Source organism: Sciurus carolinensis, chromosome 12 (assembly GCF_902686445.1).
Source record: "Sciurus carolinensis chromosome 12, mSciCar1.2, whole genome shotgun sequence".
NCBI lineage: Eukaryota > Metazoa > Chordata > Mammalia > Rodentia > Sciuridae > Sciurus > Sciurus carolinensis.
The window spans coordinates 1213850-1235919 of record NC_062224.1 but is presented as its reverse complement, the minus strand read 5'-3'; the positions used below and the strand labels follow the sequence as shown (position 1 = coordinate 1235919).

The following is a 22070-nucleotide window of genomic DNA, read 5'->3' as shown; positions in this document are numbered from 1 at the left end:
GAACCATAAATCAGGAAGACATAAGGATAGTAAATATTTATGCCCCAAACAATGGTGCATCCCTGTAACATCAAACAAATCCTTCTCAATTTCAGGAATCACATAGACCACAACACAATAATTCTGGGTGACTTTAACACACCGCTGTCACCACTAGATAGATCTTCCAAACAAAAACCAAACAAAGACCATAGAACTCAATAACACAATCGATAACCTAGACTTAATAGACATATATAGAATATTCCATCCATCAATGAGCGGATTCACTTTCTTCTCAGCAGTACATGGAAACTTCTCGAAAATAGACCATATGTTATGCCACAAAGCAGCCCTTAGGAAATGCAAAAATAAAAAATAGAGATACTGCCTTGTGTTCTATCAGATCATAATGGACTGAGAGTAGAAATCATGACAAATAAAAAACAGAAATTACTCCAACACCTGGAGACTAAATAATATGCTATTGAATGAAACATGGATAACAGAAAACACCAGGGAGGAGATAAAAAAATTCTTAAAGGTCAATGAGAACGACAATACAACACATCAAAATCTCTGGGACACTATGAAAGTGGAACTAAGAGGAAAATTCATTGCATGGAGCACATTCAAGAAAAGAATGAAAAGTCAACAGCTAAATGACCTAACATTACAACTCAAAGCCCTAGAAAAAGAAGAACAGAATAACAGCAAAAGTAGTAGAAGACAGGAAATAATTAAAATCAGAGCTGAAATCAATGAAATTGAAACAAAAGAAACAATTCAAAAAATCGACAAAACAAAAAGTTGGTTCTTTGAGAAAGCAAACAAAATAGACAAACCCTTAGCCACACTAACAAAGAGAAGGAGAGAGAAAACTCAAATTACTAAAATTTGTGATGAAACAGGAAATATCACGACAGACACCACTGAGATACAGAACATAATGAGAAGCTACTTTGAAAATCTGTATTCCAACAATATAGAAATTACCGAAGACATTGACAAATTTCTAGAGACATATGCTCCTCCCAAAACTGAATCAGGAGGACATACACAATTTAAACAGATCAATATCAAGCAATGAAATAGAAGAAGCCATTAAAAACCTACCATCCAAGAAAAGCCCAGGACCAGACGGATTCTCAGCCGAGTTCTACAAGAACTTCAAAGAACTCATTCCAATACATCTCAAAGTATTCCAGGAAATAGAAAAGGAGGGTACCCTACCAAACTCATTCTATGAAGGTGATATCACCCTCATTCCCAAACCAGGCAAAGACACATCAAGGAAAGAAAATTTTAGACCAATATCCTTGATGAATATAGATGCAAAGATCCTTAACAAAATATTGGCAAACCGTATCCAAAACCATATTAAGAAAATTGTGCACCATGATCAAGTGGGGTTCATCCCTGGAATGCAAGGATGGTTTAACATCCATAAATCAATAAACATAATCCATCATGTCAATAGACTTAAGGATAAGAATCACGTTTATTTCAATTGACGCAGAAAAGGCGTTCAACAAAATACAACACCTCTTCATGCTCAAAACACTAGAAAAAATAGGGATAGTAGGAACATACCTGAACATTGTAAAGGCTATTTATGCTAAGCCCATGGTGAACATCATTCTTAATGGAGAACTGAAATCATTCCCTTTAGAAACAGGAACAAGACAGGGATGTCCTCTTTCACCACTTCTATTCAACATTGTCCTTGAAACTCTAGCTGAGCAATTAGACAGACCAAAGACATTAAAGGAATACGAGTAGGAAAAGAGGAACTTAAGCTGTCACTATTTGCTGATGACAAAATTCTATATTTAGAGGATCCAAAAAAACTCCTCCAGAAAACTTCTAGACCTCATCAATGAATTCAGCAAAATAGCGGGCTATAAAATCAACATGCATAAATCTAAAGCATTTTTATACGCAAGCGACAAAACAGCTGAAAGGGAAATGAGGAAAACAGCTCTATTTGCAATAGCCTCAAAAAAAAATACTTGGGAATCAATCTAACCAAAGAGGTAAAATATCTCTACAATGAAAACTACAAAACATTGAAGAAAGAAATTGAGGAAGACCTTAGAAGATGGAAAGATCTCCCATGTTCTTGGATAGGCAGAATTAATATTGTCAAAATGGCCATACTACCAAAAGTGCTATACAGATTCAATGCAATTCCAATTAGAATCACAATGATGTGCCTGACAGAAATAGAGCAAGCAATCATGAAATTCATCTGGAAGAATAAGAAACCCAGAATAGCTAAAGCAATCCTTAGCAGGAAGAATGAAACAGGGGGTATCGCAATACCAGAACTTCCACTATACTACAAAGCAATAGTAACAAAAATACGATGGTATTGGTACCAAAATAGGTAGATCAATGGTACAGAATAGAGGACACGAACATAAATCCAAATAAATACAATTTTCTCATACTAGACAAAGGTGCCAAAAATATGCAATGGAGAAAAGATAGCCTCTTCAACAAATGGTGCTGGGAAAACTGGAAATCCATATGCAACAGAATGAAAATAAACCCCTATCTCTCAACCTGCACAAAAATCAACTCACAATGGATCAAGGATCTTGAAATCAGATCAGAGACCCTGCATATTATAGAAGAAAAAGTAGGTCCAAATCTTCAACATGTCGGTTTAGGATCAGACTTCCTTAACAAGAGTCCCATAGCACAAGAAATAAAAGCAAGAATCAATAACTGGGACAGATTCAAACTAAATAGCTTTCTCTTAACAAAGGAAACTATAAGCAATGAGAAGAGAGAGCCTACAGAGTGGGAGAATATCTTTGCCACTCATACTTAAGATAGAGCACTAATTTCCAGAATATATAAAGAACTCAAAAAACTCTACAAGAAGAATACAAATAACCCAATTAACAAATGGGCTAAGGAAATGAACAGATGCTTCACAGAAGAAGATCTACAAGCAATCAACAAACATATGAAAAAATGTTCACCATCTTTAGTAATAAGAGAAATGCAAATCAAAACTACCCTAAGATTCCATCTCACCCCAATTAGAATGGCGATTATTAAGAATACAAGCAACAATAGGTGTTGGCAAGGATGTGGGGAAAAAGGTACACTCATACATTGCTGGTGGGGCTGCAAATTAGTGCAGCCCCTCTAGAAAGCAGTGTGGAGATTCCTTAGAAAACTTGGAATGGACCCACCATTTGACCCAGCTATCCCACTCCTCGGTCTATACCCAAAGGACTTAAAATCAGCATACTACAGAGATACAGGCACATCAATGTTCATAGCTGCTCAATTCATAATAGCCAGACTGTGGAACCAACCTAGATGCCCTTCGATTGATGAATGGATAAAGAAATTGTGGCATATATATATATATTCCATTGTATATATATATACAATGGAATATTACTCAGTTATAAAGAATAATAAAATTATGGCATTTGCAGGCAAATGGATGAAATTGGAGAATATCATGCTAAGTGAGATAAGCCAATCTCAAAAATCTAAAGGACAAATGATGTCACTGATAAGCGGATTATGACACATAATGGGAGGTGGGAGGGGGGCAAGAATGGAGGAAGGAGGGACTGTGTAGTGGGAAAAGAGGGGTGGGAGGGTTGGAGAGGAAGGAAAAAATAACAGAATGAATCAAACATCATTAACCTATGTAAATGTATGATTATGCAAATGGTATGCTGTTACTCCATGTACAAACATAAACAACATGTATCCCATTTGTTTACAATAAAAATAAATTTAAAAAAAAGCACCTTTTCAGTTTTAGATATTTCTGAGTTAGTTTCTTGGAATCTGTCAACTGTAAAGGGCAGTTAACAATTTTCTACGTCTCTAAGCTACCGTAATGGTCCCTCTCCTGGGGCGGTTTAAACTCTGGGTCATCACCACTTATTTATTTTTTGGGGAGGATGCCATTTTTTGAATGTCAGTCCCCTGCACTGGATCCTGTGACCGTGTGACAAGACGGATTCCCGAGTGTGGCCCCTCACGTGCACTCAATACACTTACTGAGAGAGGGATTGGTAATGCATTAAATGACACATGACTGAATCTCCTAACGCTCTGGGGAAGGTGGATACACATCTGAGCTAGACCCAGGTCTCAAGAGTCTTCAGAGCAGGCTGGATTTTTAGTTTGGTCTGGAACTTGAAGCTGTGCATTTAATTATTTCCTCAGTTTCCCAAAGGACCAGCAAATTGGAGTTATCGTCCTTTTTCCAGACTGGATCCTGAGGATGCCACTCATGCACATAGCAGAATTTAATAAGCCTTACATTATGTGCAGTGGAAGAAGAGTTCTTACACTTCAGGACCGAAGCTGGATTTTCTTTCCCCTTTTAGAAATTTGTTCTGCAAAGTGGTTGATCACCATTCCTCATACTCTTGTGTCTTGGGGTGGGGGTGCACACTGCAGCTCTTGGAAGTCAGTATTGTAAGGGCTGCGGTTGTGACTTGCAGTCCATTTAGACCACCTGCAAGACTAGCCTGGGGTTTCCCGCACTGGTCGCACTGGTGGGCGCTCAGTCAGCCTCTAAAAATCCGATTGACAGGCCGTTTTATTTTTAAGGCAGATGCAGGTGGAAAGCAGAAGCCCTGGTTCGTTTCTGGGAAGGTTTTTACCTTGTGCAAAACAAAGAACTGTACTCCATGAAATGCGAACAGTGGCAATGCCACAGGCCCCATAGCCCCCAGCCCGCCTCGCGAGTCCGCGCTGGAACCGAGCGCCCGAACGTGGACTCAGAAGCCAGCACGGTCACCTCGTCGAGCCCGGGGCCACGGTGCCTTCCTGGGGCTCCGACCCCGCAGATGTCACAGGGTTTAAGGAAGGCAAGAAGCGGGCAGCCGGGCCCCCACCGCCCCGCGGCCCCCGCGGCCGGCCCGCGCTCTTTGTTCCTGGCGCCCGGCAGCGCTGGGCGAGGCCGCGCGGGGTCCCGCGGGCGCAGGGGGCGGGCGGCCCGGCTCGGGAGGCGGCGACCCGGCGAGCGCCGCGCCGCCGCGGCTTCCGCTTCCTCCCGTGCCCCGCCCGGAGCGCGCCCCGCGGCCCCGCCGAGCCGCGCGCCCGCCCGGCAGGTGTCGCCGCCCGCCCGCGCGCAGGCCCGGCGCGTCCGGGCGGGGCGGCGGGGGCGGGGGCGCGCGAGCCCGCCCGCCGAGCGCGCCGCGTGTGCGCCCGCCCCGCCCGCAGGGCCGCGGGCCGTGGTGTACGTGCAGCGCGCGCGGAGCGAGTGGCGCCGCGGCCCGCGCCCTGCCCGCCCGCTCCCCGCGGCCGCCCCGGCCGCGCCCCGAGGCCGCGCCCGCCGCCCCGGCCGCCATGCGGCGCTGAGGCGGGCTGCGCGCGGCTCCGCGGTGGGCGGCGGTGCTCGGCGCCCTGACGGCCCCGCCGCCGCCCCGCGCCCGGCCCCGGGCCGACCCCGCCGCCATGGCCAGTGACAGCGGCGGGCCCGGCGGGCCGAGCGCGAGCGAGCGAGACCGGCAGTACTGCGAGCTGTGCGGGAAGATGGAGAACCTGCTGCGCTGCGGCCGCTGCCGCAGCTCCTTCTACTGCTGCAAGGAACACCAGCGCCAGGACTGGAAGAAGCACAAGCTCGTGTGCCAGGGCGGCGACCCCGCCGGCCCCGCCGCCGGCCCGCGCGCGCAGCCCGGCCCCGCGCCGCCCGCCGCCGCGCCTCCGCCCCGGGCCGGGGCCGCCTCCGGGACCCCCGGGGCGCGGACCGGGAAGGCGGCGGGGCAGCGCCGGGGCAGCGCCGAGGCCGCGCGCGCGCCGGCCCCCGGGGACGCGGCCCAGGCCCGGGGCCCCCGAGGCGCGGCCGAGCGCGGCCAGGAGGAGCCGCCCTCCCGGCGGTCGCCGTGTCCCGAGCGGGCCAGCCTGTGCCCGGCGGGTAGCTCGCCCGGAGAGGCGCTGAGCCCCGGAGGCGGCCTGCGGCCCAACGGGCAGACCAAGCCGCTGCCCGCGCTGAAGCTGGCGCTGGAGTACATCGTGCCGTGCATGAACAAGCACGGCATCTGCGTGGTGGACGACTTTCTGGGCAGGGAGACCGGGCAGCAGATCGGCGACGAGGTGCGCGCACTGCACGACACCGGCAAGTTCACGGACGGGCAGCTCGTCAGCCAGAAGAGCGACTCGTCTAAGGACATCCGGGGCGACAAGATCACCTGGATCGAGGGCAAGGAGCCGGGCTGCGAGACCATCGGGTTGCTCATGAGCAGCATGGACGACCTGATCCGCCACTGCAACGGCAAGCTGGGCAACTATAAGATCAACGGCCGGACGAAAGTAAGTGACTGGGCGGGCGCCGGGGAGGGACGGCCTGTCCGGCCCGCGAGCGCCGCGGCGCGGGCGCAGGGCCTGGACCCGGCCCGCGCCGGCCGAGTGGGCAGGGCGCCCTGCCCCACGGTGCGCCGCTGTCACGCCGCAGCCTTTCCCGCAGGCCCGGCCCTGCACGGCTCGCCACCCACCGCACTAGTGCGAGCTGGGCCGCGGACCTGAGAAAGGCACGGCTCAGGCCTGCGGTCGCCGGACTCTGTGTTCAGGAAGAGCTGCGCCGCCGCCCTCCCCCTGCGGCCCGGCTACGTCCCTGCTGTGTTCAAACCCTCTGCGAGCGGGGAAAGAGGTATTTCCGTTTTCGGGCAGTCAGCACAGGCAGGTCCCATCCCAGCATAGGTTTCCTCTGTTTGCTTTGTTGATATGATCCCTCTGTTGAAAACGAGCAGTTTTGTAGCTTCCTGGAACATCAACAACCGCAACCCCGCTTTGGAACGGGAGGCCCCTGAACCGTCCGGTTCCATTCGTGGGGTCCTTTTGTTTTCTCTTGGCTGTGCAGTGTCGCCAGCGGGTTCTTGGGCGTCTTCCTGGTGGGCCCCTCTCCCCTCCTGAAATGGGCAGGAGACCCCCGCAGCTCCTTTTCCTGTAGTCCATACCCAGTCTTCTTTGCGTCCAGCTCTGCTGGGCCACCCTGCTCTACCCTGCTGTCAGCTTGTCAGCTGTGTTTTGGGATTGTGCTGGGAAATTGTCACAGGTGTGTTTGTACACGTGAGCTCTTCTGTGTGTGTGTCACTGTCCGTTTTGACAGTCATCACGTGTCACTCTGAAGCTGCCCAAAGGCTGGGCACAGCATTGGGAAGTTTCCAGACGTGAGCTTTGTGGGGAACATAGGGCAGTGCTCATTCACGTCTGTGGGTTCTTGTGGGAAGGCACGTGTCCTGTTAGAAAAGAAGAGCAGCGGCTTAAAATGAGCTGGTAGGGAAAGGGTTAGGGTGAACCTGGGCCTTGCTCTTCACAAGGTTTTCATTTATACTAAGCACGGATACATTGTTGGGGTCAAATCTGAATGTGGAGCAGGAGAGGATCTGGCCTGGGACTGGGTGGTGGAGTCAGGGGAAGGGATGTCCTAGATCTTCCTTGATCTGCTTTCCTAGCCAAGCTGAGACCTCTTCTCCCGGACTGCCCTTCTCAGGGAAGGGGCAGCAGGTAGCCTGGCTTTTAGAGCAGTTGTTTCTGAGGGACAGTTCTTAGGAAACAGTCACCTTCTTCCCCGGGGGTCCTGGGGACTGAAGGAAACTGGTTCAAGTCTCTTGACCGACCCTGTTAAGGTGTGATGAGGGACTGACTGATGGACGAGGGAATTGGGCCGTCCCTGGATCTGATCTTGTGCTTTCGTTAGTTTCAGAATCTGTGAATGATCTTAGGAATTCCTTTCATTATCCTGCCTGGCTGAAAGAGTTTGGTACTCGTGTTTGAACATGTAATTTGAGTATTCCTAAAACAACAACAGCAGCAGCAACAAGATAAAAACCCCACAAGGGTGCTTGCTTGGGGAGTACAAAGGCAGTCAAAATACCACCAGACACTGAGTGACCCAAGTGTGCTGGGCCCCAGACAAGACTCCGCACAGCACGGCCACCGCAGTCCTAATCCTGCCGCGTGGGTGACCTTCAGGATTTACACTTGAGGAAGTTTCGGCTGGGACATGGCCAAGGCCTTGCACTTAGGAAAACCTGACTGACATGGAGCCCTGCTTTTCCTGCCCCGCTGGAGGCAGGTGGGACCTCAGGACCATGGTGTCCATTGCGTGGCGTATCACTGGAGGTAGAGTTTGGTGGACATTTCCTTGACAGTGGCAGACAGCACCGATGTTGTGTGCATGAATAAATTCCATGGTGGGCTCTGTAAATGTCCCCCAGGTGACAGTGTGGCTTCGAAGCCAGGAGTGTTGACTGCCTGAATCGTACTTGTTTAAGCACCGCTCTTCAGAGGCACCGGACACGGTCACGGTGTGTGGTTGTGGGGTGGGGGTCTTCAATAAAGAATTTTATCACCCTTCTTAAGTTGTGTGGTTCTGGCAGGTCCTCCTCCTACTTCCGTGTTCCCAGCCGCAGGGCAGTTCTGCATTCCCTGCTCCAGGTGAGGAAGCCGTTTGGAACCCTGCAGAACTCCAGATCTTGGTTCAGGCCTCCTGCGGAGCGTCTCGGTTCTGTGTTGCTGACACCGTGTGTGCCCCGTACTTGTGCATGGGGCAGGCCTGGCAGTCAGGTGGCTTCCCAGCCTCCCAAGGGCTTCTCTGGCCACTGTCTATCCAGCTACTGGGACCGCGGGACCACAGGGAAGGAGGAAGTAGTACAGGAGAGAAAGAAGCCACTGAAGTCACACCTCCGCTTTCCCCCTCCTCGGTCTTCTCTTTGGGGTTCCCTTTCCCCTAAGCTGCCTGTACACCTTCTCACATTCTTCCATCCAGCAGGACGTCTTGAAGTGACATCCACCAGGAAGGACCTTCAGCCTGCCGCTGGGTGCAGAGCAGTGTGCTGTGAGCTGTCAGAAGCCACAGGGGCCTTGAGAGGCCGTGGGAGAAGAGGAGCCCTGGGTCTTCCTGTGGCGTTTCTCTGAAGGGAGACATTTGCCCATTAAATTAAAACTTCTGGGTCGTATTCAGAACACGTTTGCAGTTCCAGTGAAAGCTTAAGTAAGGAGAGGGAGTAGTGAGGTATACTGAGAGAGTATCAGAGTGTCAGACTGTGCTACTAAGGTTTTTCATTGGTTCTGCACAGCGCTGGCAGATTATGGCTTTCAGAGCAGAGAATAGGGTAAGGGAAGTCCTGATGCTTTATTTTCACTACACAGAGATGTGGTGACAGTCCTCTCCTGTTAAAAACCAAACCGGTCCTGAGCGCCCCCGGGGAGATGCCTCGCAGGCTGGGGAGAAAGCCCTCCCCAGAATCCCGCCCTGCTGGCACCTGGGCTCAGGCCTCCATCCAGCCTCCAGAACTGTGGGGCCTGACCTGATGCTTGAGCCTGGGCGAACAGGAAGTGCCAGGCTGGAACCCAGCAAGACTTGCTTCCCTCTCTGCGTCTGCCCCTCCTCTGTCCTCGTGGAATCTTGGATGTACATAGTGAAGTAGCTTGTTGACAGTTACTAGCTGCATCTGAGTTCAAGATCACAGTCGTTTCTCCAGGGTGCAGACAGGCTGGAAATCCTGCACAGGCGTTGCGTCCAGCTGCTGGGGAGATGGACTCAGAGGTTTGCTAGGTGGCAGGGGAGCCAGATGCACCTGGGGGAAGCACTTGTCTCATGAGTTGGTTTACATGTAAACAAACACCTTTGATTCTAAATGAAGTTTATTTTAAATTAAAAGACTTTTTGCACATTTATACTTTTACCCACTAGCTAATAAGCTGAGTGCTTTTGGAGACACTGAGGCGGGCGGAGGACCGTCTCGATGTAGAGGGAGGATGCCCTTGTCAGATGTGGCGTGGGTGCTCTTCTGCTGCTGTGACCGCCCTTGGCCCGTTGTGTAATCTCCCCGAGCCTGAGTATTTCCATTTGTGAAGTGGTGTTTGATGACACCTGTCCTCTCAGCGTTGCTATGAGGAGGACACGTAGTCCAGTTTGGAAAGCACCTGCTAAGCTGTGCCCAACTGCTGGTAACTGCTACTCTCGTCCCTTGGATTTTTTCTGTGCCTCCGATCTTTTTAAGAGTTCTCTGCTTTCCCTGTCTCTCCCACTCTCAGAAACTGGAGGGAAAAAATAGGCTTAGAACCATTTTTTACCAGACCACTTCCCACACATGCACACTGTTTTTTAAAACAGGAAATAGGCCCCAGAGAGGTTGGGCGAGTTGTTTAAGGACGTGGAGCTGGTCAGGAGCACCGGCAGGCCTTGGATCCGCTCCTCTTGTGTCCCTCTGCCCCCGTGGAACTGCGTACCCGCCTGACGGGCTGGGTCTGTGTTCTCCAGGATGAGATGGACACTCGCCTCCCTTTCCTGCCTGCTCCACCTGGCCCTTCTGCGCTGGGGCATTCCCAGTGCTGCAATCCGACTCTCCTCCTGGATGGTCCCTGTCGCCTCTTTCCTCTGCTGTTGTCTCTGAGGCCAGCCTCCCTTTCCTTCCTTGGAGGAACTGCTTCCAGCAGTTTCTGATTGGTGCGTGCACTCCTGGCTCCTTCCTCCCCTTGCCTCGAAGGGCTCGCAGTCTGTCTTGGTTCTGCCATGTTTTCTGGTGCCTTGCTGGTATGCCTCCGGATGGATGTTACCACTTCGTTGTTTTTATTCAGTTTCTGCCCGACGGCTTTAGCGTGACACCAGCTCTCTGCCCCGCTTTTGTTCCAAGTTCTCGGCCGTCCCGTAGCTGTTTTTCTGTTTCTCTGCCAAGTGAGCGTCCCACCGCCTTCCCGCACAGTGGCTCTCGTGTACGGAGCCATCGCCACAGCTTGTCTCTGACTCCAGTTCCAGCAAGACGCTTCTGTCCTGCGAGGCAGACTTTGCCGGAGGCTCAGCCAGCGCTCTCCTTGGCTGCAGGGCGGCTCCTGGCATGTTTCCTGGTCACCCTGGGCTCCTCTGCCACCCTCGCAGCAACCTCCTATGTCACCATCACCTTTTCCCATGACCAGCTCCCAGCGGGTTTTATTCTGAGGTGCTGGGACAGCATCTGCAGGCTCCTTGTGCTCGCCGAAGTCACCGTAAAGATTTCCTGGTCTGGGATTCTCGTGGTCCTTATTCGCTGTCTTAGATCCCCTTTCTTTTCTTCTCTTTTTCGGTACTGGGGATTGAACCCAAGGGTGCTTTACCACTGAGCCACTTCCCCAGCCCTTTTTATTTTTATTTTGAGACAGGGTCTCACTAAGTTGCTTAGGGCCTTACTAAATTGCTGAGGCTGTCCTCAATCTCACAATCCTCTTGCCTCGGCCTCCCGAGTCTCTAGGATTATAGGCACGTGCCCCTGCGCCTGGCCTAGATCCCATGTCTTTACGGAGTGTGTGCTCTAGGCTCCTTGTTCTGTTTTGACAGTCTTTTCATTCAACAAGTGGTAAGTGGGTGCTGTCTGTGCAGAGACACTGCCCGAGGAGTCGGGGTGTCCGAAGAGCCTCAACAGTGTTTGTTCTCACAGAGCCGACACTCCCCTGGCGAGGGCAGGGCGGGACGGCAGTGGACAGGGACAGGAACACAGGATGTACTGGGTTGAACACCTTCAGACAGACGAGCAAGGTGAGGACAGAGCTGGGGACAAGGTCTCAGTGCAGACTCGTGGACGGGGCAGGGCTACTACTCGTTAGCAGAGGCACCCCAGGTGGACTGCGCCTGGCGTGTGGGAATGGCAAGGAGCGCTGTGGTTCTGGCGAGCCAGGAGCCGCGGACAGCGGAGCCCTGGGAAGGGAAGCCAGGGCTGCTGGTGTAGGGTTGGGACCCAGGTTTATTGTGGGTGACCAGGACCCATCAGAGTCTGTGAGTTGGGCATGCGCCATGTGCTGCTGCCCCAGCTACTTGGGGGACTGAGGCAGGAGGATGGCTTGAGCCAGGAGCTCAAGGCCAGCCTGGGCGGCACAGCGAGACCCCTCTCTTTAGAAGGAAAGTTCTCGGGCTGCTGTGAGGGCAGACGTGGGCAGGAGATGAGCAGGGACAGGAGAGAGACGCTCCTGTTGTGGCCCTGGCCTGGGCGAGGGGTGTCCAGCAGGCGCTGCGGGGTGGCAGGAAGGCTGAGCCCGGGCTTCTGTAAGGAGATCTCGAGACTTGCCGGGCCGATTGGAAGTCAGGTGAGAGAGGAAGGAAGAGCCAGGGAGGCTCTGGTTTTGGCTTCAGTGCTGGAGAGAGATGATTGCTTTTTTGTCTTGCCCTAACTCTTCCCCTGTCTTCTCTTGCCCCGTTTTCTAGTTTCCATTTAGAGCCGCTTGCCGGCACCTATTTCCAGCCAAAGCCACAGGAAGAAAGTTCTGTGCTCTCGGCTGGCCCTCCCTCGGGCAGCTGCGCTGGCTGCTGCTCTTGACCCCCAGTCTGCCCTCTCCTCCCCAGGGCCACACATGCCCTTGCCAGCTCCACCCTGGCTGTCTTCTCCAGCCGCCTGGTGTGGTCCATGTGCACATCTGTGCTCTCTCAGGAATAGCTGGCTCAAGATGGCTTGGAAATTCATGTAAAAAGAAATGCCCAGATTCTAGACCTGTAGAAACCCTGGAGGAGATTGGTTCAGCGTGCAGCAAGCATAGATTTAGATTCAAAGCCAAAATAAAGTCAGAAATGTAACGCTTCATTTAAATGTGCTATTGAAAATCAAACCCCTACAGAAACTCCAGAAGGGGTAGAATGACCACAACATATGGAGAACTGTCCCAGTGAATTCTGGCCACAAGTGACCCTGTGGTAGGAATGGGAGGGTCACCCAGGGCCCATACTGAGGACCTGGAGGACAGTGGCAGTGTGTGGGCGTCGATCCCCTGGATGTAGCCAGAACCTGGTGCAGGAGCCACAAAGTCCCGGCTTCCAGAGGCTGATAAAGTGAGAACAGAGAACCAGGGAATCTTAAGCATTCGGAAGCTTACTCTTGATGCCCAGGGAGGCTGGGTGTGGAAGTATGGCGCACATTGGGTCATTGCGAGTGAGACGTTTCAGACATGAGCTCCGGAACCCAGAAGCCTGTAATCCCACCTTAGTTCAACCAACTTCCATTTCCGGCTAGTTTTTGTATCATTAAACCCAAAGAGGCCGCGCAGCATCTAATCAGCAAGTCACAGGGACGCCGTGCAGGAGCCCAGCGCCGGCCGCCCGTCTGCCTTTCTCTCTGGGGGACACTCGCCTCTCCTCCCCGAGCACCAGGCCCTGAGCACCTGTCTCCTTTCTCTGGCCGCTTCACCTCCTTTGGGTTGCCTCTGGGCTTTGTTGGCAGTACTCCTCTGAAAAGGGCTCTTGTGTTGCTTTTTGGGTAGAAAATGCAGCCGGTTCCCCTCTGGCCAGGCCTCGTTGCCTGCGAGCCTGTTCCCACCCGCCCTTGCTGGGGCTCCTCTGCCGCCCTGGTCCCGGCCCTCGGTCACCTTTCCTCCTGCAGCTAGTCGGTACTTGCTGTTCCCTCCACGTCTAGTGGTGGCTTTCTCCTAAGGCTCGGTTCTTGGCTCTGCCCTCTGCCAGGAGCCAGAGGAGGGAGAACGTGAACCCTCTCTGTTTCCAGACTTCTTGGTAGCCCGTATCAGCTGCAGATTGCTGCGGGATGGATCCCCTGAGGTTTAGTGGCTCAAAGTGGCACCCACGTCCTGTGTCTTGGGCGCTGGGGTGGCCCTGGGTGCGGGCTGCTCTGCTCACAGCCCCACAGCCTGCACTCAGGCCCTGGGCCTGGGTGGAGGGGGCTGCTTCCCGGCCAGGGCCCCGTTCCTCGCAGTGTTCAGGCCCCAGGCTGCCTTCTGTTCCTCGCCACGTGGCCACCAGCGAGGCGGCTTCCTTCCACAGTATGGAGAGGCCCAGCCAGTGGGCGACTGCTGCGCCTGCCCCAGCCGTGAGGTGCCCTCCCGTCTCCTGTCCCTGGGCTTTGGCCCCTTCCCCTGTCCCCCGCTCTTCCTGGTTCAGGGAGGGAGCCTGAGGGCAAGTGTGGTTCTCCCTGGCGTCTGTGCCCCTTGAATGGTGCTGTCCTTTGCGGCTGGGTCTGTCCTCTGGCCCCAGCCTGCTTTCTCTCCCAGCTGATCTCAGGCACAGGTTCCTGAGTTAGTTGCCCATTTCCAGGGCAGATTCTCCTGACCCTGTCAGCACAGGTGTTCAGAGTAGTGCCCACGCCTGAGGTGTGGGAGGGCGGGAGGCCCTGGGAGGGAGGGTCTGCACTCAGGCCTGGCTCCTCGACTCGAGGGCTGGTGTGTCTTACCTTGTGCAGGGTTGAGCTGCAACCCTGCATCTTTCTGGGAGTCTTGCAGAGCCAGCATGATGTGGACCGTGGGCATCCTGTGTCTGAGGGATGAGAGCTGGACTCATCCCATCTGTGGACACCACAGATTACTCAGCAGTTGTTCACAGTGCCCGGTGTGCTGTGCAGAGGTCGCATGGCCCTCCGCCCTCTGGGGTCTCATGTCCAGGGAAGGCAGCGCTGGTCTGTGGTCTAGGTCTGCTGGGTGCCAACGGGAGGGGCAGGATCCTGGGGCAGCCCCTGGGCACCTGATGGTCCGGGGGCCAGGAGGGCTGTCCTGGAAGAGGTGGTTATTGAGACTGGACTGGAAGCCCCGGTGACGTCCCTGGAGTCTGCGTCTGGAGGAAGGCTGCTGCTCCAGGCGTGTCCTCCCGTCAGCAGGACAGCCTGCACCGTCTCCGTCTGCCCCTGTCCCTCACTGCCACTCACACTTCCTGCTGAAACCGTCCTCTCCCCTGCCTGGATGTTACAGAAGCCTCACTAGTTTTGTGTCTTCCCTTCCTGGTCCATCCTGTCCTTTGCTGCCTTTTCAAAAGAACATTGTGCGTCCTGCCACGAGCTGGCCGCAGGCCTGCGCATGGTCCCCCAGCTCTGTCTGCGTGGAAAGTGGGGCGGGGCTCTTGGCTCTGCTCCATGCCCATCCCTCTGAGCAGAACGGGGTGCTGTCCTGCTGTGGGTGTGGCCCTCAGGGCCAGGCAAGGCTTGGTGCCCAGGGGCGGCCTCCAGGGGAGCCAGGAGAGCTCCTTCCTCCAGTGGCCTTAACCACCTGCAGGGGGCCTCTCGGCCTCCCTGGTGGAGGCTCGTCACTTGGTGTCAGTGTTGTTGCACAATACAGTTGTTTCCTTGGCTTGTCCTCCCTCCTCCCCACGCCCTGGCCACATCCCTCCGCATGAGCTTCCCGCACTGCACAGACCCGGCTCAGGAGCCTGGGAGGCGTGTGGAGGGAGCTGCTGGCCAGTGCTGGCTGGGCAGTGGAGGGAGCCTCCTCACCGCCCCGCTGGCACGCCCGCAGCGCCCCTCCTCCTTCCCGCAGTCCACTGCCAGGCTGCCTGCCACTCAGACCTCTCACACCTCTGGGTCTCTCCCACCCCCAGCCCACCCGTGACCTCTTTCCTCTGGGTCTGGGTGTGCTTTGTGCCAGGAGGTCCTGCTGTGCTCCATTACCTCCGGTGACCTGCGGTGACCTGCCTCCGCTGTCCCCTGCGCCCCTCCCAGTTCTGCATCTGCAGGAGATGGTTCTGAAGCCAAGGTTTTGTCCTATTGTGGGCAAGTCCTTTCTGTGCTTACTCTGCTGTTTCTAGCCCCTAACTTTCCAGATAAAAATAGTTGGGGCCAGAGTGGCCTTGAACTATTTTTGACTCCGCACACTGGGAGAAAGGCCTCTGAAGGTGGAGTGAAGGTTTGTGCTGTTCCTCTCAGAGCCAGGGTTGGGTTGCGACGGCGAGGAGCCCTCCAGCATCCCTGAGTCCCCAGGGACAAGCCCAGGGGTCTCACTGCCTGGCCCGGTGCCTGAGAGTCCCCAGGAAACACATCACTTGGGCACAGCGCAGCATGGTGGACGTGAGGCCGAAGGTCGTGCAGGTCCACCCTCCTCTGACCTAGGGGAGGAGCTGTGCCTGGCACACAGACACAGGTGGCACCCGCCCACACAGACGACGGGCAAGGCAGAACCTTAAGCTTCTAAAATTACCCTGGTTCTGACTGGGCCTTAGATCTGTCAGTCAGGATTTCAGCAGGGTTTAAGGGTCACGTTTAACAAGAGGGCTTGGCTTAAGCAAGAAGAGAAATATTTCTCTCATAATCAGAAAACCTTCCGGTGTTAAGCATGTTTCTAGACCAGACCTCTCATGAGCTTGGGGAAGGCAGTGGCCAGGTGAGTGCAGGTGTCAGGAAGCAGTGTGTCCCTGTTGCCTCCACTGGTCTTGAAACCGGGGGTGCCGGGTATTGAACCCAGGAGTGCTTTCCCACAGAGCCACATCCCCAGCCATGCCTCGCCCACTTTAAAATTTTATCTAGAAACAGGATCTCACTGAGTTGCTTAGGGCCCCGTTGCTAAATTGCTGAGGCTGGCCTTGAACTTGATCCTCCTGCCTCAGCATCCCTACTGGGGATCACAGGCTGTGCCACTGTGTTGAGTGTTCACCTGTTTTCATCCACTGACAAGCCCCGCCTGCCAGTTTTGCTTGGTTTCGACACTTTAGAGGCGCATGTTCATTCCCCTGGTGTGGAGTTTCGAAGGCAGTAGCCTGGATTCATTCGTACCGTGCATAATTGATGCGTAAGAAATGGTTATTTTGGGTGGTTACAACCCAGGGTATTCTGGAGTACAGTTTCTTGAATAAAGACATTTTTGGCTAGAAATCCCACGTGATAATGGAACGGTGCCCCGGCCCAGCTGTCTGCCAAGCGTTCCAAGGCCCTTAAGCTAGTGTTTCATAGCCTGGCTTGGCTTGTGGGCCCCTAGGGATCTCCTGGAAGCCGCCACCTTCTCAACCTGGAATGAACACGCACGCGAAGTTTGAAGTTAGACTGTGACAATGGCGTTCAGAGAGCCCAGGCTAAACTGAAGGACCACGAGCGCGTCGTGTCAGGGCCGACAGGAGGTTTCTGTCTCAGAACTGTACCTGGAGTTTCCCCACCAGAGTGTCAGCCAAGTGACAGACCCAGAGCGAGGAGCAGCAGTCACACCTGTGACCAGGGCCGTGTGCGTGCAGAGCTCTGAAGGGTGTCCTGCCTGGTCCTGTTGGGGAAGGACGCGAAGGTGGCTGGTGTGTGCAGCGGGAAGCCAGGACCCGCCCTTTCCCTGGGACCAGCCCAGGGCTGGGACACTTTCTTTTCTCCCTGGTCCCTCTGGCTCCGTCCACTCCTCATCTGCCCCCCGCCCCCTGCAGGTGGGCTTCGCTTTTGCTTTTGCTTTTTAAGCATGAACGCCTCGGTAGTGGTTGTGGCCGGGCAGAGGTGAGGCTGGAATGCACGCAGGTCGCTTTGCCCCTGTTCACGGTGCTCCTGAATTGCCCGCTCGCGCCGTCCCTGTGCCCCAGGTGTGTGCGAGGCTCGCTCAGAGGAGCCCCGCAGCCGTCCCTGCTGTGGTGTGGGGAGGAAGGTGAGTGTGCCAGAGCCAGGGAGCCAGGCGAGGAGGGGGCTGCTTGGTGCCCTCTCCTGGCTCTCCCTGCACGGGGGCGGCCCTGTCCGTCCATCGTGAGCAGGAGTGGTGTGGACCCGGGTAACGGAAGAGCTGTCGTGGGCTGGGGCTGGGCTCAGCGGTAGGCGCTTGCCTGGCATGTGTGAGGCTCTGGGTTCCACACTCAGCACCACACGTAATAAATAAAAGATCCACTGACAACTAAAAAGAAAGAAAGAAAGAAAGAAAGAGATCCTGACTTGCTTTCCCTGAGCCGTCAGACTTGCTGCTCAGTGACTTCTGCACCCTTGGGGCTCCCCTTGGCAGAAAGAGTCTGAGGCAATAGGTATCTTATTTATATTCATGAATTTAATTATTTAAGCTGTATTTGCAAAAGCAGTCCCTTAGACGTTAATTAGTTTTAAAAGCTGGTCGTGTATGCAGATGAGCTAGAAGGAGTGAATGGAATCTCACACAAACAGGTTTGTTCTTATTTCTTAGTTCTCACCAAGGTAGGCCTAGATTTGATTGTTCTATAACTTGTATTACTTAGCATTTTTTTTAGCCATGTAGTCTATAATTTAATAGGACACTTTAAAAACAAAATCCTAAAAGCCATTTCTTTTTTCCTTAAGGTAGTGCAGGGTCTTGGGGCTCTGCCTGATTTTCAGTCAGCCTTTATGGCTTCTTTTCCCGTAGCCGTGACTTCTACCGGCTGTTGTCACCTCTGTGGAGTTGCTTGCATCTGTGGCCGGATTTGCCCTGCTGGACCTGTGCTGAGAGCAGACGTGCCTTTCAGGAAGCCTGCTGCTCTCCCAAGAAGTTGCCTGTAGGTTGCACACGTTTCTAAAGTTGACCGTTCTTAGCACTGTTAGCAGTGGAAATGTGAAACCTTAGGGTGGGATCTACTTCTGGTTATTAGGGGCCATGGCTTTTTTAACTTGATGCTGAATAAAATGGTTTTATCTACTTACAAAATGGTAGAGCTTTTTATTGGAAAACGAGGAGACAGTGGGAAGTGAAGCCAGACGACATGTGCTCACGGACATATTTTTCTTGAATATGTACCATGTAGGGTCTGCGTAGAAGAGTGAATGACGTGAATCACGTAACACTGAATAATGTAATCGAGCTTGCGCGGTTTTTGATCGAAACACTTGCTCTCTTTTGAGTTTGCGAACTGCATGTTTATTCTGACTGAAAATCTCGTGTGTCATGGAAAGAAGGTTGCTGCTGTGCTTGTGACTTTATATGCTTTCTGATGGTAAAAGTACTAGAATGCTCCAGAATGACACACTGACAGAATCGGGAGAAGCGGTTGACAAATTGGTGATTGTAGCCACTGGAGATTCCGACAGCTTTCTTGGTAATGGCTGGAACCAGGAGATGGGGGATCCTGGGAACGTAGACGCATCCAGTGCTGCCTCAGCTGGACCTCCCCGGTGTCTGCAGGACGTCCCTCCATGGCGGCACTCACGTGTCCCTGGCCAGCTGGTCAGGGTGCGCACTGACCTGCAGCACACGCTGGACCATGGGACGCGTCTCGAGAAACCTGGACCGAAATCGGGTGGAGTGTGGGTGTTCTTCAGCCAGGGGAGTTAAGTCAGCAAGCAGGAGTGGAGAGCAGGCCAGGTGGCCCTGGGCCGGAGACGTGCCCAGCATGGGGAGGAAAGAGAAGGAAAAGAAACCGTGAGAATTCCCATGTGGGAACCAACCCGCGGGTCAGAGGAGAAATGGCTCCAACTCGCGGGAGCAGGATCCCGAGTTTGGAAGTCAACGCCCACTCAGGAGATCCACTCCTGCGGACCAGAGCCAGGACCTCGCTCCCGGACAGCAAGCACTCTTCCACGGGCCCAAACCCCAGCCTTGGTTTCCTTTTCTAATAAAGAGGACAAGGCGGTTCAACGCAGGATGTGGTTCTTTTCAAAAAACAGTGGTGGACTGCTTATGGCAATAATAGGCCTTGAGCGTTTCATTATATACCACATAAAACCAATTCAGAATGGACCGTTGGCCTAGATGTATGAACCCTTAAAACTTCAAAAGAAAAGAGCAGGCCCTCCTAAAAAGGACGGGGGACATAGCTCAGAGAGAAAGTACCCATGGGCTCAGTCCCCAGTAAAAAAAGAAAAGAGGGGATCCTTGTGACGGAGAGAGAGATGAAGATCTCCTAGGACACAGAAAAGATGAGCCGCCGTGAGGGCGCCACAAAATGCCACCCCACGTCACACCGGGGAGGCCGAGACCAGAGAGGGAGGACGGGGGCGACCCAGGCTGTGGGCAGTGCCTGCGCTGCTGCTGGTGCACAGCTGGGCAGTCGGATGAGGGCCCGTTCACATGTGGGTCCCACGGGGCTGGCGAGGGACGTGGAAGCCCCCGCTCCGTGTCTCATGCCCTCCAGGCCCACCACCTGTGAGTTGGAAGGGGAGGGCCACGTTTTCCTGATGGACACCCGTTGCCTCTCCCGAGGGGCTTAGGAGCTTGTGCCCTCTGCCCGTAGGCCTCAATCGCTCAGCCTCCAGGAGGCTGCCCGGCAGGCAGATCGGAAACCGATGGAAGCTTCTGGAGACCTTGTGCCTACAGGAGGGTCTGCTTCCCCTCGCCCCTGTCCTCCTTGCTCCGTCTGTCTTTCAGCCCTTGACCAGGAGCGTGTGGGGTCCAGGCTGGGAATGGACGACTCGGCCAGGCTGGAGGGGTTCAAACCCCAGCCCTGCATTTGGGGGCTTGCGGTGCCGCGCGCGGGTCGTGGGCCCCACCTCTGGCTGGCTTGATGGGCAGCAGTGCCGTGCCTTGGCTGCCGAGGTCCCCGGAGCCCAGTGCCCGTGCTAAGTGCAGACCCAGGTTTCTGGTCTGTCACAGGAGCCGTTCCTTCACTGCGGGGTCTCGGCAGCAGAGGTGGTGCTGTCTGGCGCGCTGGGTGCTGGTGTGGGAGCCGTGCCCCTGCTCCCGTTCTCGCTCTCCAGCACACCCCTCTGCACCTTCGGGCACCAGCGCTGCTCGGTGGGTTCTCCACCCCGCCCTGCAGCGGCTCACCTTCCTGCTCTGTTAAGGTGTCCCCAGTCTGCCATCGAACGTCGTCTGTGTCTTCTTCCTGGCACTTGGAGTGTTCACGGCTTTTCAAGCGGGTCCTCCGTCATCTCCCTCTGCAGCCTGCTCCTTCCTGTGTCCCTCATTGGCTCCCGTCCTCTCCCGCGGCATGTTGGGAAGTCTCTAGCAGCCAGGTGGTGGAGCTGGGGGTTAGAGGGTGGCTGGCATCAGATTTTAGTTTCAGCAAGTTGGCTTGAGTGGAGTGTGGAGGGGCACGGTGGCCCTGGAGGAAGGGGCCAGTGAGCAGTTGGTCAAGAAGCACACACCTGGGTCAGGACCCATGCTGAGACGGAGGTGGTGGCTGGGGAGGTCCACGGGAGGTCTGTTGAGGACCTTTGAGTGGCTCTGCTGTTGGATGAGGGGAGGGGAAGGGTGTTAGGGACCACCGCTCGGGGGAACTGGTTGAGCAAGGGTGCTGTCCTTGAAGGACGGGCTGTCTGAAGAGGGCAGAGCAGTGGGGGGCCTCTGGGTTGCTCTTGGGCTGCTCTGCCTGTGCACCTGCAGGCAATGCTTGCTGGTAGGTCTGAGGCTCTGGAGGATGGCCCGGCCACGCAAGTCAGCAAGGCAGCCTGTGCTGTGCCCTGAGCAGAGGCTGGTGGAGAGGGCGCCCGGAGGAGGAGGAGGAGAGCCAGAGGACAGCAGTGAGGGAGAGGCAGGGAGATGGAGCTTCTCCAGGAGGGTCCCCATGCGGCAGAGGACCTTACTAGGGCGGTGTCTGGAGAAGGCGCTGACATGGTTTGGGATTCGGCAGGGATACTGCCCCCGGAGTTGCAGAAGCAGTGAGCCGTCGTGGCGGAAGGTGTGGGCTGGTGACAGGGACCCTGCACTGAGCGTCTGCCTGGAGCCTACGTTCCTGTGTCCGAGGGTCACTTGGAGATCGAGCCTGGGTCTGGCTAGATCCTGGTGCATGTCCAGCAAGCTCCTAAGCAGAGCGCTGCGCCACTCTGAGGACAGCCCCACCCCGCTTCTGAGTCTTGCATCCACACGGCAGCCCACCCACACGGGTGCCCAGGAGCGTCTCAGGTTTCAGAGGAAGCGCACCGGCACTGCCAGATCGGCGCACCCTTCCTGGTGATCCGGCTCTGTGAAGCAGGGTCTTTAGCACCTGCTCTGATGCGAGGCAAGTCCTGCTGTGGAGCAGGGCTGGGCTGCCAGCCTGCAGTCTGGCCTCCGGGTTTGGAAACCCGTGCACCAGGTTGCTTGGTCTCAAACGCTTCTGAGTGCTGAGGCCCTTACTGCTCAGTGAAGATGAGCCTAGGGTGCCGTGAAAACATTAGTGAGATGCTAAAGAAAGTTTGGGAACCAGTGACAGACTGTCCCCCGCAGAAGCTGCCGAGGGGCCGAGCAGCTCTGGAAGGTTGGACAGCAATAAGAGTGGAGCGAAGAAGGACTTGGGTCAGGCACGCAGGCAGGCGCGCGGTGCTGGAGAAGGGAGCGGCTGATGGAGGCGCAGGGGCACCGCAGCCTGGGGCAGGCAGGCGGGTGAGCGAGACCCTGCCTCTGACACGCCCTCAGGCCAGCAGCAGGGCGTGTTGGAAGCCATGCAGAGCCTGTGCCCACTGCAGACCCACCCGGAACTGCTGCTTCTGGTGCGCTGTGTGCACACCACCACGCGGGAGGGGACGCCATGCTGCTGCCCGTCTGTTCCAGCGCCTTTCGAACCTCTGTGGCAGCCATCCTGACTGGGTGCGAGGTGAGGAGGGTCATAG

At 54.8% G+C, this 22070-nt stretch overlaps 1 protein-coding gene across 3 annotated transcripts in view; it reads left to right on the top strand.

Annotated features, from left to right (window-relative positions):
- Positions 1 to 5278: 5278 nt before the first annotated feature.
- The window catches only part of Egln1 (egl-9 family hypoxia inducible factor 1), a 34026-nt gene continuing 17234 nt past the window's right edge, over positions 5279 to 22070 (top strand). Inside the window, exon 1 of one of the 3 annotated variants that reach the window (XM_047520767.1) lies at positions 5279 to 6282. In XM_047520767.1, coding sequence (XP_047376723.1) covers positions 5428 to 6282 — 855 coding nt within the window. In that variant the 5' untranslated portion in view covers positions 5279 to 5427. The remainder of the gene's footprint in view (positions 6283 to 22070) is intronic. The other 2 variants (XM_047520768.1, XM_047520766.1) reach the window with 2 other exon arrangements.